This window comes from Ursus arctos, chromosome X (genome assembly GCF_023065955.2).
Source record: "Ursus arctos isolate Adak ecotype North America chromosome X, UrsArc2.0, whole genome shotgun sequence".
Taxonomy (NCBI): Eukaryota; Metazoa; Chordata; class Mammalia; order Carnivora; family Ursidae; genus Ursus; species Ursus arctos.
The window spans coordinates 68,803,936-68,819,785 of record NC_079873.1 but is presented as its reverse complement, the minus strand read 5'-3'; the positions used below and the strand labels follow the sequence as shown (position 1 = coordinate 68,819,785).

At 35.0% G+C, this 15,850-nt stretch overlaps 1 protein-coding gene across 4 annotated transcripts in view; it reads left to right on the top strand.

Moving 5' to 3' along the window:
- Positions 1–15,850, top strand: part of CHM (CHM Rab escort protein) — a 196,161-nt gene that overhangs the window by 69,630 nt on the left and 110,681 nt on the right. For all 4 annotated transcript variants that reach the window (XM_048213444.2, XM_048213445.2, XM_057312932.1 and 1 more), the window contains one exon: positions 11,755–12,142. In XM_048213444.2, the coding sequence (XP_048069401.1) occupies positions 11,755–12,142 (388 nt within the window). The remainder of the gene's footprint in view (positions 1–11,754; positions 12,143–15,850) is intronic.

Below are 15,850 nucleotides of genomic sequence, written 5' to 3'. Positions count from 1 at the left end.
ATAGAAATTATGGTAAGTCTACTATCATAGCATAAGTCCACATATCATAAACTCCATCAAGAACTATCCAGATTGTTTTGTTATATCAGAGCTTTGTTATCCTGAATGCTGCTTGAAGTAAGTGGGATAATTTCCAGTTTGAGCCAAAAATACTTCTGCTATACATAGTTTTTCATTGAAAAAACTTTTGTGATTATATAATTGATTTATGGAAAGGAAGTGAAAATGCATTAGCATTTATTGGATATTGTCTGTGTGACAGGTTCTATAACCTGGTGCTTTACACAGTTTATTTAATTTCATTCAGTTTGTACTATAGCCGTGTGCATGAGCTATTAGTGTATATTGCTGCTGGATAAACTGGAGCTCAGGGAGAGCTAGAGAGAGCAGAGCCAAGATTTGAAACCATGTCTGTTTAACTCAAAAGCTTGTGTTGTCCATTTTTTTTTTTCATGTTGTATTTCACCCACATCAAGAGAACCATTCCATCAGGTGAATAAAATATTTCCTTTGTGGAAACTAGCACCTAATGAGGTGCATTTACTTCCTTAATTTACTAGAATACTATTCAGTATTGTAAAGTAGTAGTAGTCCTATCTATAATGAGCAATTAAAAGTGCCTAACTCGCAGAGTTAGGAAGGTAAAGGATAAATCAATCCGGTAACCTTTAGTTGTGGTGACTGTAGTTTATACACCCCAGGATGCTTTTGTAGTTCATATGAAGGAATAAAAGCACCTGCTGTTTCTTATTTTATTCAACAGATGATGAAAAGGTACAATACATTAATTCCCACTTCAGTCACACAAATCCAGAGAGTTCTTTTCTTTTTTTTTTTAAAAAGATTTTTATTTATTAATTTGACAGAGAGAGAGCTAGAGAGCACATGAGGGAGGGGTGATGGCAGAGGGACTGGGAGAAGCAGACTCCCCGCTGAGCAGGGAGCCCAGTGAGGCTGGATCCCAAGACCCTGGGATCATGACCTGAGCTGAAGGTAGTAGCTTAACCAACTGAATCACCCAGGCGCCCCTAATCCAGGGAATTCTTAGGTAAAAGATAGTTGCTTGCTAATTGCATAATGCCATGTAGTTTCTTTAGCAAAAAGGGATTTTATCTTTCTGAAGTATTGGCACTAACTTGTATTTTTCTGCCCCATTTTTTTGTTTGTTTTTGCAAATACTGAACATTGTTTCCCCTTTTCTGGCATGATAATGTTAAAGCAGGATGAAAACTTTCCTGTTAGATTTGCAAATGAACCAACTCTCTAGTTGATTAATAACAAAATAAAGATACTACTTTAACAGTAATCTAAAATTCTACTTTTTAATTTTGGATTCTAGTATTTTAACTTAAGAATATTTTAACTTATGAACTTCCTAGCAAAAATGGAGTAATATCAGTAAGAAAAAGGAATAAATTTTAAAAATGTAATCATTACAATTTAGAGGAAGCTATTTTTTTTTTAATCAGTGTGTACAAATAAGTTTGATTTAGGCTGCAAGTGACATAATGCCCAACTAAAAGTGCTTTAAGCAAGTAGAAGGATAGGTAGATGGGAAGGTGGGAAGGTGAGGAGGTAGGTAGGTCAGTAGGTTGGTCATTGAAGAATTCGTTAACATTTTTTAAAAGTTTTTATTTAAATTCCAGTTACTTAACTATAGAGAACGAATGGATGCTTACCAGAGGGAAGGTAGGTGTGGGGGGGATGGGTTAAATAGGTGTAGGGGATTAAGGAGTGCACTTGTGGGGAGCACCAGGTAGTGTATGGAAGTGTTGAGGTACTATATTGTACACCTGGACCCAGTATTACACTGTATGTTAACTAACTGGAATTTAAATAGAAACTTCAAAAAAATTCCAGTTGACATACAGCATGATATTTGTTCCAGGTGTACAATATAGTGATTCAACAATTCTATATATTACTCAGCAGTGTCATGGTAAGTGTACTCTTTAATCCCCATCACCTATTTGACCCATCCTCCTACCCACCTCCCCTCAGATAACCATCAGTTTGTTCTCTATAGTTTAAGACTATATTGGTTTGTGTCTCTCTTTTTTCTTTTCACTTGCTCATTTATTTTGTTTCTTAAATTCCAGTGAAATCATATGGTATTTGTCTTTCTCTGACTTATTTTGCTTAGCATTTTACTCTCTATTTCCATCCATGTTGTTGCAAATGGCAAGATTTCATTCCTTTTTTATGGCCGAATAATAATTCCATTGTATATCTATACCACATCTTGTTTATCCATTCCTCAGCCAATGGACACTAGGGCTACTTCCATAATTTGGCTATTGTAAGTGCTCCTATAAACATAGGGGTGCATGTATCCTTTTGAGTTAGTGTTTTTGTATTTTTGGGTAAATACCCAGTAGGGCCATTTTTGGATTGTAGGGTAATTCTATTTTTAACGTTTTGAGGGGTCTCCATACTGATATCCATAGTGGCTGCACCAGTTGCATTCCCACCTGCAATGCAAGAGTGTTCCTTTTTCTACACATGCTCACCAACACTTGTTTCTTGTGTTTTTGATTTTAGGCATTCTGACAGGTGTGAGGTGGTGTGTCGTAGTTTTGGTTTGCATTTCCTTGTTGATGATTGATGATGAGCATCTTTTCTTGTGTCTCTTAGCCATCTGTATGTCTTCTTTGGAGAAATGTCTCTTCATGTCCTCTACCCATTTTTATTTGGATTATTTTTGGGGAGGAGGTGTTGAGTTTTATAAGTTCTTTGTATATTTTGGATACTGACTGTTTATTGGGTATGTCATTTGCAAATATCTTCTCCCATTCTGTAGGTTACCTTTTAGTCTCATTGATTGTTTCCTTCGCTTTTTATTTTGCTGTAGTCTCAACAGTTTATTTTTGCTCTTGTTTCCCATGCCTCAGGAGGCATATCTAGAAAAATGTTGCTGTGGCCAATATCAGGGCAATTACTTTCTGTGTCTCTTCTAGATTTTTATGGTTTCAAGACTCACATTTAGGTCTTTACTACATTTTTAATTTATTTTCATGTATGGTGAAAAAAGTGGTCCAGTTTCATTCTTATGCATGTTGCTGTCAAGTTTTCCCAGCACCGTTTGTTGAAGAGACCGTCTTTTTTCCATTGGATATTCGTTCCTCCTTTGTCAAACATTAATTGATCATGTAATTGTTGGTTTGTTTCTGGGCTTTCTATTCTGTTCTTTTGATCTAAGTGTCTGTTTTTGTGCCAGTACCATACTGTTTTCGAATACTATAGCATTGTAATATAACTTGAAGTCTGGGATTGTGATACTTCTAATTTTTTTTCTTTTTCAAGATTGCTCTTTTTCAAGGTGGCTATTTGGGCTTTTTTTGTGGTTCCGTACAAATTTTAGGATTGTTTGTTCTAGTTCTGTGAAAAATGCTGCTGTTCTTTAGGCAGGGATTGCATTAAGTCTGTAGATTGATTTAGGTAATACAGAATTTTTAACAATATTTGTTCTTTCATCCCATGAACATGGAATGTTTTTCCATTTCTTTGTGTCATATTGAATTCCTTTCATCGGTGTTTTATGTTTTCAGAGTATGGGTCTTTCACTTTATTGGTTACATTTATTCCTGCATATTTTACTGTTTTTGGTACAGTTGTAAATGGGATTGTTTTCTTAATTTCACTTTCTGCTTTATTATTATTATTTTGCTTCATTATTACTGTAAAGGAATGCAATAGATTTCTGTACATTGATTTTGTATCCTGCAACTTTATTCATTTATCAGTTCTAGTAGTATTTTGGTGGAGTCTTTAGTGTTTTATTTGTGTACTATCATGTCATCTGCAAATAGTGAAAGTTAGACTTCTTTCTTACCAATTTCAATGCCTTTTATTTCTTGTTATTGTCTGCTATGGCTAGGGCTTCCAGTACTACGTTGAATAAAAGTGGTGAGAGTGGACATCCTTGTCTTATTCCTGATCTTACAGGAAAACCTCTCAATTTTTTATCATTGGGTATGATCTTAGCTGTGAGGTTTTCATATAAGGTCTTTATTCTGTTGAGGTATGTTCCCTATAGACCAGTTGTTTAGGGTTTTTATCATGAATGGATGTTGTACTTTGTCAAATGCTTTTTCATCATTTTGTGAAATGATCATAAGGTTTTTATTCTTCCTGTTATTGATATGATGATGTATCACGTTGATTGGTTTGTGAATATTGTACCACCCTTACATCTCAGGAATAAATCCCACTTGATTGTAGTGTATGATTTTTTTTAACATTGTTGGATTTGGTTCGCTAGTATGTTATTGAGGATTTTTGTATCTATGTTCATCAGAGATATTGGCCTGAAGTTCTCTTTTTTTTTTTTTTTTTTGGTGGTGTCTTTATCTGGTTTTGGTGTTAGGGTGATAACTGTCCTCATAGAATGAATTTGGAAGTTTTCCTTCCTCTTCTGTTTTTTAGAATACTTTCAGAAGAAAATGTATTAACTTTTCTTTAAATATTTGGTAGAATTCACCTGTGAAGCCATCTGGCCTTGGACTTTTGTTTGTTGGGAGTTTTTTGATTACCGATTGAATTTCATTGGTGGTAATCTGTCGGGTCAAATTTTTTATTTCTTCCTGCTTCAGTTTTGGTAGGTTATACTTGTGAGAATTTATCCATTTCTTCTAGGTTTTTCAATTTGTTGGCATATAAATATTTTAGAATATTTTCTTACAGTTGTTTGTATTTCTGTGATGTTGGTTATTTCTCCTCTCTCATTTGTGATTTTACTTATTTGGGTCCTTTCTCTTTTCTTTTTGATAAGTCTGGCTAGAGGTTTATCAATTGTATTAATTGTTTCAAAGAACCTACTCCTGGTTTCATTAATCTGTTGTATTGTCTTTTTTAGTTCCTACATCATTTATTGCTACTCTAATCTTTATTATTTTCTTCCTTATGCTGGCTTTAGGTTTCTTTGGGTTTTTCTTTCCTAGCTCCTTTAGGTGTAAGGTTGGATAATTCATTTGAGACTTTTCTTGCTTCTTGAGGTAGCCCATATTGCTATATAGTTTCCTCTTAGAATTGCTTTTGTTGCATCCAAAAGATTTTGGACTGTTGTGTTTTCATTTTCATTTGTTTCCGTGTATATTTTTTAAAGATTTTATTTATTTTTTCAAGAGAGAGAGACAGAGTACGGGAGAGTGAGCACGAGCATGGGGGAAGGGCAGAGGGAGAGGGAGACACAGGCTTTCTGGCTGAGTAGGGAGCCCACCGGAGGGCTCGATCCCAGGACCCTGGGATCATGACCCAAGCTGGAGTTAGAAGCCCAACGGACTGGGCCACCCAGGCACCCTGTTTCCATGTATTTTTTAATTTCTTCTTTGATTCCCTAGTTAACCCATTCATTGTTTAGGTAGGACCATGTTGTTTAACCTCCATGTATTTGGGGTCTTTCCAGATTTTTGTCTTGTGCTTACTTTCTAGTTTCATGGTGTTTTGGTCAGAAAAGGTGCATGATAGGATTTCAGTGTTTTTGAATTTAAGACTTGTGTTATGGCCTAATATATGATCTGTTAATAGAGAATGTTCCATGTGTGATGGCAAAGAACGTGTGTTCTGTTTTAGGATAGACTATTGCGAATATTATCTGTTAGATCCATCTGGTCTAGCATGTCATTCAAAGCCGTTGTTTCCTTGTTGATTGTTTGTTTAGATGATGAATCCCATCTATGTAAGTGGGGTGTTTTAAGTCCCCTACTATTATTGTATTATTATCAGTTTCTTTATGTTTGTTATTAACTCTTTTATTTATTTGGGTGCTTCCATGTTGGGTGCATAAACATTTACAATTCTTATATCCTCTTGTTGTATTGTCTCCTTTTTAATTATATAGTATCCTTTGTCTCTTGTTACAGTCTTTGTTTTAAAGTCTATTTTGTCCAATATAAGTGTTGCTGTCCTGGCTTTCTTTTGACATTTATTTGCATGATAAACATTTCTCCATCCCCTCTCTTTTAATGTGCAGGTAAATGAGTCTTTTGTAGGTAGCTTATAAATGGGTCTTGTTTTTTTTAATCTACTCTGTCACCCCCTGTCTTGATTGGAGCATTTAGTTCATTTACATCCAAAGTAATTATTGATAGATGCGTATTTATTGTTATTTTGTTACTTGTTTTGTGGTTTTTGTATTTTTTCTCATTAATTGAGCATCTTAATCACATCAAGGCTTTGGGGTATCTGCTCTGCACTTCTCTTAGCTTGCTGTCTAGAGTTACAAAGTGGTTACCAGAATTCTAAACAGGTTTTCATGCAGCAAAGACCTCTAAAAATAATAGGAAGGGGGAGAGTTTTCCTAACATATGTATCCCTTTTATTTTTTTAGAAGATTTAATTTATTTACTTGAGAGAATGTGAGCGTGCGCGCGCTTACGAGAGAGAGAGAGAGAGAGAGAGAGCGCGCGCGAGCGTGCACACAAGCGTGCTCACAGAGGGAAAGGGCAAAGCAGACTCCCTGTTGAGCAGTGAGCCCCATGTGGGATTCGATCCTAGGACCCTGAAATCATGACCTTAGCTGAAGGCAGACACTTAACTGACTGAGCACCCAGGTGCCCCATATGTATATATTTTTATTATTATTATACTAGAGAGTCTTCATCAGGAGCCCCTAGCACACTCTCCCTTGTCGTATTGGCTAAAACTGAATAACCAGCTCACTCCTAAATCAGTTAGCAGCAAAGGGCTATAAATTACTATAATAGGCTTTAATCAGCCATGATCCTTTCCCTAGTTCTGGAATTACATCTCTTTTGCTAGGGAGGAGGAGACTAATGGTTGCTCTGTAGACAACCAGCAGTACTTGCTGTACATCATCTTACAAACTTTTGTCCTTGGAAAAATGTGACAGGAGGTTAGTATGTCAGCTATATTCCATAATGTGTGTTAACATTTGAAGTTGGTAAGAGTAGAGAAAAATATATACCAATATATTTTATTGTAGCAATTCAAAATTGAATATAGTGGTTTTTTATATTGCTAGTTTCCAGAACAATAACTTTTGGATAGTCTGATTTTTGTAACTCTTATGGGTAACCATAAACATTTATTTGCAAGAATAAATAGCTGGTTAGAAGTTTAACATATACTGTGCAAATCAGGAATGATTGGCCTTAGAACAAAGCACACACAACTAAGTAAAATAATACAATTTTTGCAACAACCTATACTGTGGTGAAAAAGATGCAAATGGAAATGAATAGTTAAAAGCTGTGCTGAGTAAATTAATCAGTTGGTTGGCAATTTTTATTTGACTTATCTCAAACTGTGACTGATATTAGGCATAAAAAAAGTTGCATTCACTGTGAGGTATTACTTTGTTAATACAATTTATTGATAAACAATACTAGATAATACCTGAATTTATACCCCCAGATTCTTAAATATATATATTTCTTTCTTTGGTTGGACTGTAAATATTCTTTTTTTCCCCCAAGCTTTTATTTAAACTCCAGTTAGTTAACATACACATTAGTTTCAGGTGTAGATTTAGTCATTCAACACTTATATAAAACACCTGGTGCTCATCAAGGCGCCCTCCTTAATCCCCATCACCTATTTAACTGCCCCCCCCACAACCATCTCCCCCACCTTCCCCCCACCTCCCCCTTCCCCCCACCTCCCCTCTGGTAACCATCAGCTTGTCATCTATAGTTGAGAGTCTGTTTCTTGGTTTTCTTCTCTTTCTTCCCCCCTCTATGTTCATGTCTTTTGTTTCCTAAATTCCACATATGAGTGAAATCGTGTGGTTTTCTTCTCTGTCTTATTTCGCTTAGCATAATACTCATGAGATCCATCCATGTTGTTGCAGATGGCAAGATTCCATTCTTTTTTATGGCTGAGTACTATTCCTATCATATTTATGATACATGTGTATCTCACATCTTCTTTATCGATTTATCAGTCAATGGACATTGGGGCTCTTTACATAATTTTGCTAATGTTAATCTTCTATAAACATCAGGGTGCATGTATCCCTTCGAGATAATATTTTGGCATTCTTTGGGTAAATACCCTGTGGTGCAATTGCTGGTTTGTACAGTACTATTTTTAATGTTTTGAGGAACCTTCATACTGTTGTCCAGAGTGGCTGCACTAGTTTGCATTCCCTTCAATGGTATAAGAGGGTTCCCCTCTCTCCACAGCCTTGCCAAGACCTTTTGCATCCTGTGTTGTTAATTTTATCCATTTTGACAGGTGTGAGGTAATATCTCATTGTAGTTTTGATTTGTATTTCCCTGATGATCAGTGATGTTGAGCATCTTTTCATGTGTCTGCTGACCATCTGTGTGTTGTCTTTGTAAAAATGTCTGTTCATGTCTTTTTCCCATTTTTTAACTGAATTATTTGTTTTTTGGGTGTGGAGTTTGAAAAGTTCTTTATAGATTTTAGACACTAACCCTTCATCAGATACATCATTGGAGAATGTCTTTTCCAATTTTGTAGGTTGCCTTTTAGTTTTGTTGATTATTTCCTTCACAGTGCAGAAGCTTTTTATTTTGATGAAGTCCCAAAAGTTTTATTTTTGCTGTTATTTCCCTTGCTTCAGGAGACATATCTAGTAAGAAGTTACCACAGCCAATGTCAGAGAGGTTGCTTCCTGTGTTCTCCTCTAGGATTTTGATGGTTTCCTGTCTCACATTTAGGTCTTTCATCCATTTTCAATTTATTTTTGTGTATAGTGTAAGTACGTGGTCCAGTTTCATTATTTGCATGTTGCTTTCCAGTTTTCCCAACACCATTTGTTGAAGAGACTGTCTTTTTCCCATTGGATATTCTTTCTTGCTTTGTTGAAGATTAATTGACCATATAGTGGTGGGTTCATTTCTGGGTTTTCTATTCTGTTTTGAGATCTATGTATCTATTTTCATGCCGGTATTATACTCTCTTAATCACTACAGCTTTGTAATGATGTAAGCTGAGGTCTTGAATTGTGGTGTGTCCAGCTTAGCGTTTCTTTTTGAAGATTGCTTTTTGCTATTTAAGGTATTTTGTGGTTCCATACAAATTTTAGAATTGCTTGTTCTAGTTCCGTGAAAAATGCTGCTGTTATTTTGATAAAGATTGCATGAAGACTGTAGGTTGCTTTGGGCAATATAGACATTTTTTAAAAATATGTTATTCACCATACAGTACATCATTAGTTTTTGATGTAGTGTTCCGTGATTCATTGTTTGCATTATAGACATTTTAACAGTATTCTTTTAATACATGAGCTTGCAGTGTTTTTCCATTTCTTTGTGTCACCTTCAATTTCTTTCATTAAGTGTTCTAGTTTTCAGAGTATAGATCTTTTACCTCTTTGGATAGGTTTATTCCTAGGTATCTTAGGATTTTTGGAATAATTGTAGAGGGGATTGATTCCTTGGTTTCTCTTTCTGCTGCTTCATTATTGGTATATATATGCACCAGATTTCTGTATGTTGGTTTTGTATCCTGTTATTTTACTGAATTCATGTATCAGTCCTTGCAATTTTTTGGCGTAGTCTTTGGCGTTTTCTGTATAGAGTATCATGTCATTCTGCAGATGGTGAAAGTTTGACTTCTTCTTTGCCAGTTTGGATGCCTTTTATTTCTTTGTATTGTCTGATTGCTGTGGCTAGGACTTCCAGTACTATGTGAAATAATTGTGGTAAGAGTAAACATCCCTATCTTGCTCGTGAACATAGAGGAAAAACTCTGAGTTTTTCCCCATTGAGAATGGTATTAGGTGTGGATTTTTCATATATGGTCGTTACTATGTTGAGGTATGTTCCCTCTAACCATACTTTGTTGAGGTTTTTTTTTTTTTTAAATAATGAATGTACATTGTACTCAGATGCTTTTTCTACATCTTTTCAAAGGATCATATAGTTCTTATCCTTTTTTTTAAATTAATGTGGTGTATCATATTGATTGACTTCTGAATATTGAACCATCATTGTGGCCCAGTAATAAATCCCACTTGATCATGGTGAATAATTCTTTTAATGTACTGTTGGATTCAATTTGCTAGTATCCTATTGAGAATTTTTGCAGCCATGTTCGTCAGGGATATTGGCCTGTAGTTGTCTTTTTTAGTGCAGTTTTTGTCTGGTGTTGGAATCAAGGTAATACTGGTCTTGTAGAATGAATTTGAAAGTTTTCCTTCCTCTTCTGTTTTTTTAGAATACTTTCAGAAGAAAAGGTATTAACTCTACTTTAAATGTTTGGTAGAATGCCCCTGGGAAGCCATCTGGCCCTGGACTTTTGTTTGTTGGGAGAGTTTTGATTACTGATTCAGCTTCTTTGCTGGTTCTGGGTCTGTTCAAGTTTTCTGATTCTTCCTGCTTCAGTATTGGTAGCTTATATGTTTCTAGGAATTTATCCGTTGCTTTCAAGTTGTCCAGTTTGTTGACATATAATTTTTCATAATATTTTCTGATATTTTCATAATATTATCTGATAATTGTTTGTATTTCTGTGGTGTTGGTTATTTCTCCTCTGTCGATTTCTGATTTTATTTATTTGTGTCCTTTCTCCTTTTTCATAAGTCTGTCTAGGGGTTTATCACTTTTAACAGTTCTTTCAAGGAACCAGCTCCTAGTTTCATTGATCTGTTTCGTTTTTGTTTTTGTTTTGTTTTTAGTTTCTATGTCATTTATTTCTTCTCCAATCTGTATTATTTCCTTTCCTCTGCTGGCTTTAGGCTTCGTTTGTATTTCTTTGTCTAGCTCCTTTAGGTCTAAGGTTAGGTTGTTTACTTGAGATTTTTCTTTCTTGGACTGTCGTGTTTTCATTTTAATTTGTTTCCATCTATTTTTTATTCTTTAATTTCCTGTTTCACCCATTTATTCCTTTTTTTGGATTTATTTATTGATTTGAGAGAGAGAGAGAGAAGGAGAGCATGGGCAGGAGGGGCAGAGGGAGATGAAGAGAGAATCTCAAGCAGACTCAGCACAGAGCCTAACACGGGGCTCAATTTCATGACCTGATCATGGATAAACCATGCAAGTGAAATGCATAATGCCTGTTTTATCAGTCAAAGCGTATGGACTGAGAATGTTAACCCTAGTAGTAACTTTGGAATTGGGACTTCCAGTAGAGTAATAGACACTAATACTAAAACAAAATAAAGCAGGAAAAAATACAGAAAGATCCTCTTAGGTACCACATTGTGATAAGCCACCTTAAACTTTATGGCAGACTTTTTATAGCTCTGTCACACCATTAATAATAATAATCTTTGATAACTACCACTGTTGAGCATTTACTATGTGCTAGGCATTGTGACAGGTTCTTTGCGTGTGATACCATGAAAACTAAACTATTAATCTTCAAAACAACCTTGTGAGGTAGATGCTATTATCCATATGTTATAGATGAATAATTTCGATCAGAGAGGATAAATAACTTGTCTAAGTTCACAGAGTTCCCTAATCACAGGGTCAGGGTTTGAACACTGTCCTATTTATTCTGAAGGCTGTGCTGGTAAGCACTTTTGATTTGTTTCTAAAATAAAATTCCCCTGATGGCATTAGATTCTCAAAAGTGTACATGTGACAGACCCTACTAAACTCTGAAATCTTTATGTGTATTTTTCAAATATTAATTATGTTTCATTTTGTATTGAAATCTTAACAGATGTATGTTTAGTGTGTGGTTCAGATAAGACAAAATGTATACTGAACTTGATAATATAAATGGGGTAAAGAAATAAAAATAGCCATTAAAATAATGTAAAGATGTGGCCAGTGCAATTACCAAAAGTGTGTTGTTATTATAATTTCTCATTAGTCAGGATTTACATGAAGATGTCGAAGAAGCTGGTGCACTGCAGAAAAATCATGCTTCCGTGATATCTGGGAACCCCACTGAAGCTGCACATTCTGCCTATCAGCCTTCAGAAGATGAGTCATTATGCACTGTGAGCTGCGAAATGCCCACCGAACAAACTCCAAGCAGTGATCAAGAGACTGCCCTAGAAATAAACGATGTGGAAGTAACAGGGGAAAACGAAAAACATTATGATGATAAAACTCGTGTGAAGTCAGCTTCAGAAGAAGAAACAAGTGAAAATGTGCCCACAGCAGAAGACACTGCGTTGCAACCAAAGAAAAATAGGATAACTTACTCACAAATTATTAAAGAAGGCAGGAGATTTAATATTGATTTGGTATCAAAAGTAAGTGCTAATTTTCTTCACCTTATTATTAGAATAATACTAATTTTTAATTGATTGAAAATAGCATCTGGGACCATAAACCCAATTTTTATAATTTTATTTTTTAAAGTGTGGGACATTTGTTTTATAAAGAGATAGTAGCCAGAAATTTATAATTCAGTTAAAATATTTTTTAAATATAGGTTTAAAAATGCAGTAAAAATGCTCAGTACTATAGCACAAGAATACTTTTGTACTAGAGCAGAGTCCATTCTAATATTCTCCTACTACGTGGACACTATGAATTCTATCAAGAGAAAAATTCTAATGAACCTAATTATAAATTTATATTTATAGTTTATTAAATGAACTTTTTTTAGCCCTTCTATATAACTATTTTAACATCTGTATGATGGTGAACATTCTGAAAAAAACCAATACATTCTTGAAAATCATCTGTTCAGGTGTGAGGGCTTTGGAGGATAATTTAACAGTTGGCAAGAGGAGGGAGGCTCAGAACAATGCTGTTGTCTTTGGTTATGTTTCAGTCCTTAACTCCGATGTTAGATCAGTGTAACTTCAGAGGAGGTCCCCCTCCAAGTCTTTGGAGAGTACAATGTTGTATTGGGTTTATAGGAAGCAAGGTTAATGTAGCACAAAAAGAACAGAAAACAAGTAAGGATAATGGTCTTAAAAGGTTAGATATAGGGGGCGCTTGGATGGCTCGGTCGGTGAAGTGGCTGCCTTCGGCTTAGGTCTTGATCCCAGGGCCCTTGGATCGAACCCCACATTGGGTCCCCTGCTCGGTGGGGAGTCTGCTTCTCCCTCTGCCCCTCCCCCCGCTTCTGTGCATGCACATACACTCTCTCTGTCTCTGTCTTGCTCTCAAGTAAATAAAAATCTTTAAAAAAAAGAAAAAAAGAAACAGGGCTGGGAGAAAGTAGAAAGAAACAGACCAAATCCATAAACTGAGGGCAAACAATAAGAAATTAAAAAGAGGTAGGAGAGTGTAGTAAACAAAATTAGACTTGCCTCAAAACTAGGCTTTTCAATTTAATGTGCTGTCTTGAAGTTTCAAGTTACAGAGTAAAGAGAGAGACTAATTACATATTCTTCACATTTTGCTAATACAGTCCCATATACTCATATGCTGCTCTTTTTGAACCTGATGCCTAAAAATAGGAGATTTGTTGTTTTGTTTTTGTTTTTGTTTTTGTTTTTTACTACCCTTTGTTTCTTTCTATCACATAGCTTTCTGTGTCTGATTCTGTCCTGCTCTGAGTTGACTGCTACTTTGGGCCTACTTCATATTTCTGCACCATCTATTTCATCTTCTCCAGCTACTGTGACCCTGCCCTGCTTTGAAATCTAGCATTTTTTCCATGTTACCTTGGCTATTGATTCCTGGGTGGAAGTTTATTCATAGTTTACTAATGGTCTTACTGTTCTCATGAACAGAAAATAAGTTTTACAAAACCAAAAAAGAAAACAAAAAAACTGAAGTAACAAATGGGCTTTGTTCTGAAATTTTCATTTTTAATTAGTTACTTGGAATATGGAATATCTAACTTAAATGATGATATAAATGTTGGTTAAGAATCAGCAATAGTTGGGGCACCTGGGTGGCTCAGTCATTAAGCGTCTGCCTTCGGCTCAGGTCATGATCCCAGGGTCCTGGGATTGAGCCCCGCATCAGGCTCCCTCCTGCTGGGAGCCTGCTTCTTCCTCTCCCACACCCCTGCTTGTGTTCCCTTTCTCTCTGGCTGTCTCTCTCTCTGTCAAATAAATAAATAAAATATTAAAAAAAAAGAATCAGCACTAGTTTATAATAGTCTCTAACCCTTATGGTAGCTGAAATAGAGTATAAATATTGCAAAGGAAAATGGTAGATGATGGTGCTGTTATCAATTTTTGGAATTAGCGTAGGAAATTATTCACTTGTAAAAGAACGTGATGAATGCTTATTGTAGTGGAGGGGGAGATAGTTTAATTAGATGCCAAGACATTTGAGGAGACTTTTAAGATTTCTGGGTATTTTCATGAGTTTAAGTGGATCATAATAGTGGTTCTTTTAGGGTAAATTAAAAACAGATGTGTCCAGAGTGGTCAAGGCAGTTGTACTTCGTCCTGATAGTAATTTTTATGGTTTTATATATTTCAAAAATAATAATAAATTCATCCTACAAAAGCAGCAGTAGCTAAAGAATGTAGAACCATAGCAATATAAGAGGTTTTCTATCGTTTTTTAATGTTAGTCATTTAGTGAATATTTACTGAGTACCTGTGGTGTGGAAAGCAGTGCATTCCATGATATTGGGGCCATCAGTTACTCCTTGGAAATTCTGTCTGATCTAATTTCAGTTACTGCATCTAAATTTAGGGTGATTGCCAAATATCTGTTTCAAGCCCTGCCTCTTTCCTAAAGTCCAGTTTGATGTCTCCAAACTACTTGATATTTCTACATGAATTCCATCTCAAAGTCGTCATGGTAAAACTGACACATTACTGTGGTGCTTTACAGTTTACAAAACACATCCACATAAATATAGGCTTTTAAAAAGTAGTCTTATACTACTCAGGGTAGGTTAGTTAAATCAAATATTTATCATTTTTATGTAGTATATATATTATGATTATAGTATAATATTGTACTGCTTAGAGTAATAGAGAAAATCAGAGTTGAAGTTCTTAGAATTAGAACTCTTTTCTAAGAAAGTCCATACCCTTAATAGTTATGGAACCAACATGGCCAAGTGAAGCAAAAATGATTAATTAATTATTAAATGTAATATTGAAATATTCTTTTTTATTTATTTTTATTGAAATACAATTAACATACAATATTAGTTTCAGTTGTACAACATATTGGACAATTCTATACGTTTACTCATTGCTCACCATGATTACTCACCTTCTATCACCATACAACATTGTTACAATATTATTGACTATATTCCCTGTGCTGTACTTTTCATCTCCATGACTTATTTTATAACTGTAAGTTTGTAACTCTTAGTTCCCTTTATCTATTTCACCCAGCCACACCCATCCATCTCTCCGGCAACTACCCAGTTTGTTCTCTTAGTTAAGAGTCTCGTTTTTTGTTTCTTTGTTCATTTGTTTTGTTTTTTAGATTCCACATATGAGTGAAATCATGTGGTGTCTTTCTCTGACTTATTTCACTTAGTATACTGCCCTCTAGGTCCATCTGTGTTGTTGCAGATGGCAAGATTTCATTCTCTTTATGACCAAATAATTCCATTCTCTTTTATGACCAAATAATTCCACACAACTTTATCCATTTTTCTGTTGAAGGATACTTGGTATTCTTTAGCCTCTCATCACTGAAATTTCTGTTTTAAGTCACTTAGAGAATGGTGAAAAAGAGGCTTAGGTTTAAATACTGTACTTGTTATTACTAAGCTTCAGACAAAAGTTTAGTGTAGTTTTAATTGAAATGTGTTCTTACTCTTCGGTGTTATTGTAAGCGAATTATTTTTAAGCTGGCATTAAATCTTAAGTATTACTAGATCTAATTAAGTGAAAATACATCTTATGTTTATATTAATATTTGTGAAATTATGACTACTGAGGGATCATTGAATTTCAAGTATTTGTTTTTAAGCAAATTAGGTATTTGAAGTACATATTTTTTATTATAATTACAGAATACTTGGTAGTATATTATTAAAAACATGGGCTATATCAGTTGTGTAGGGTATTAAGCTG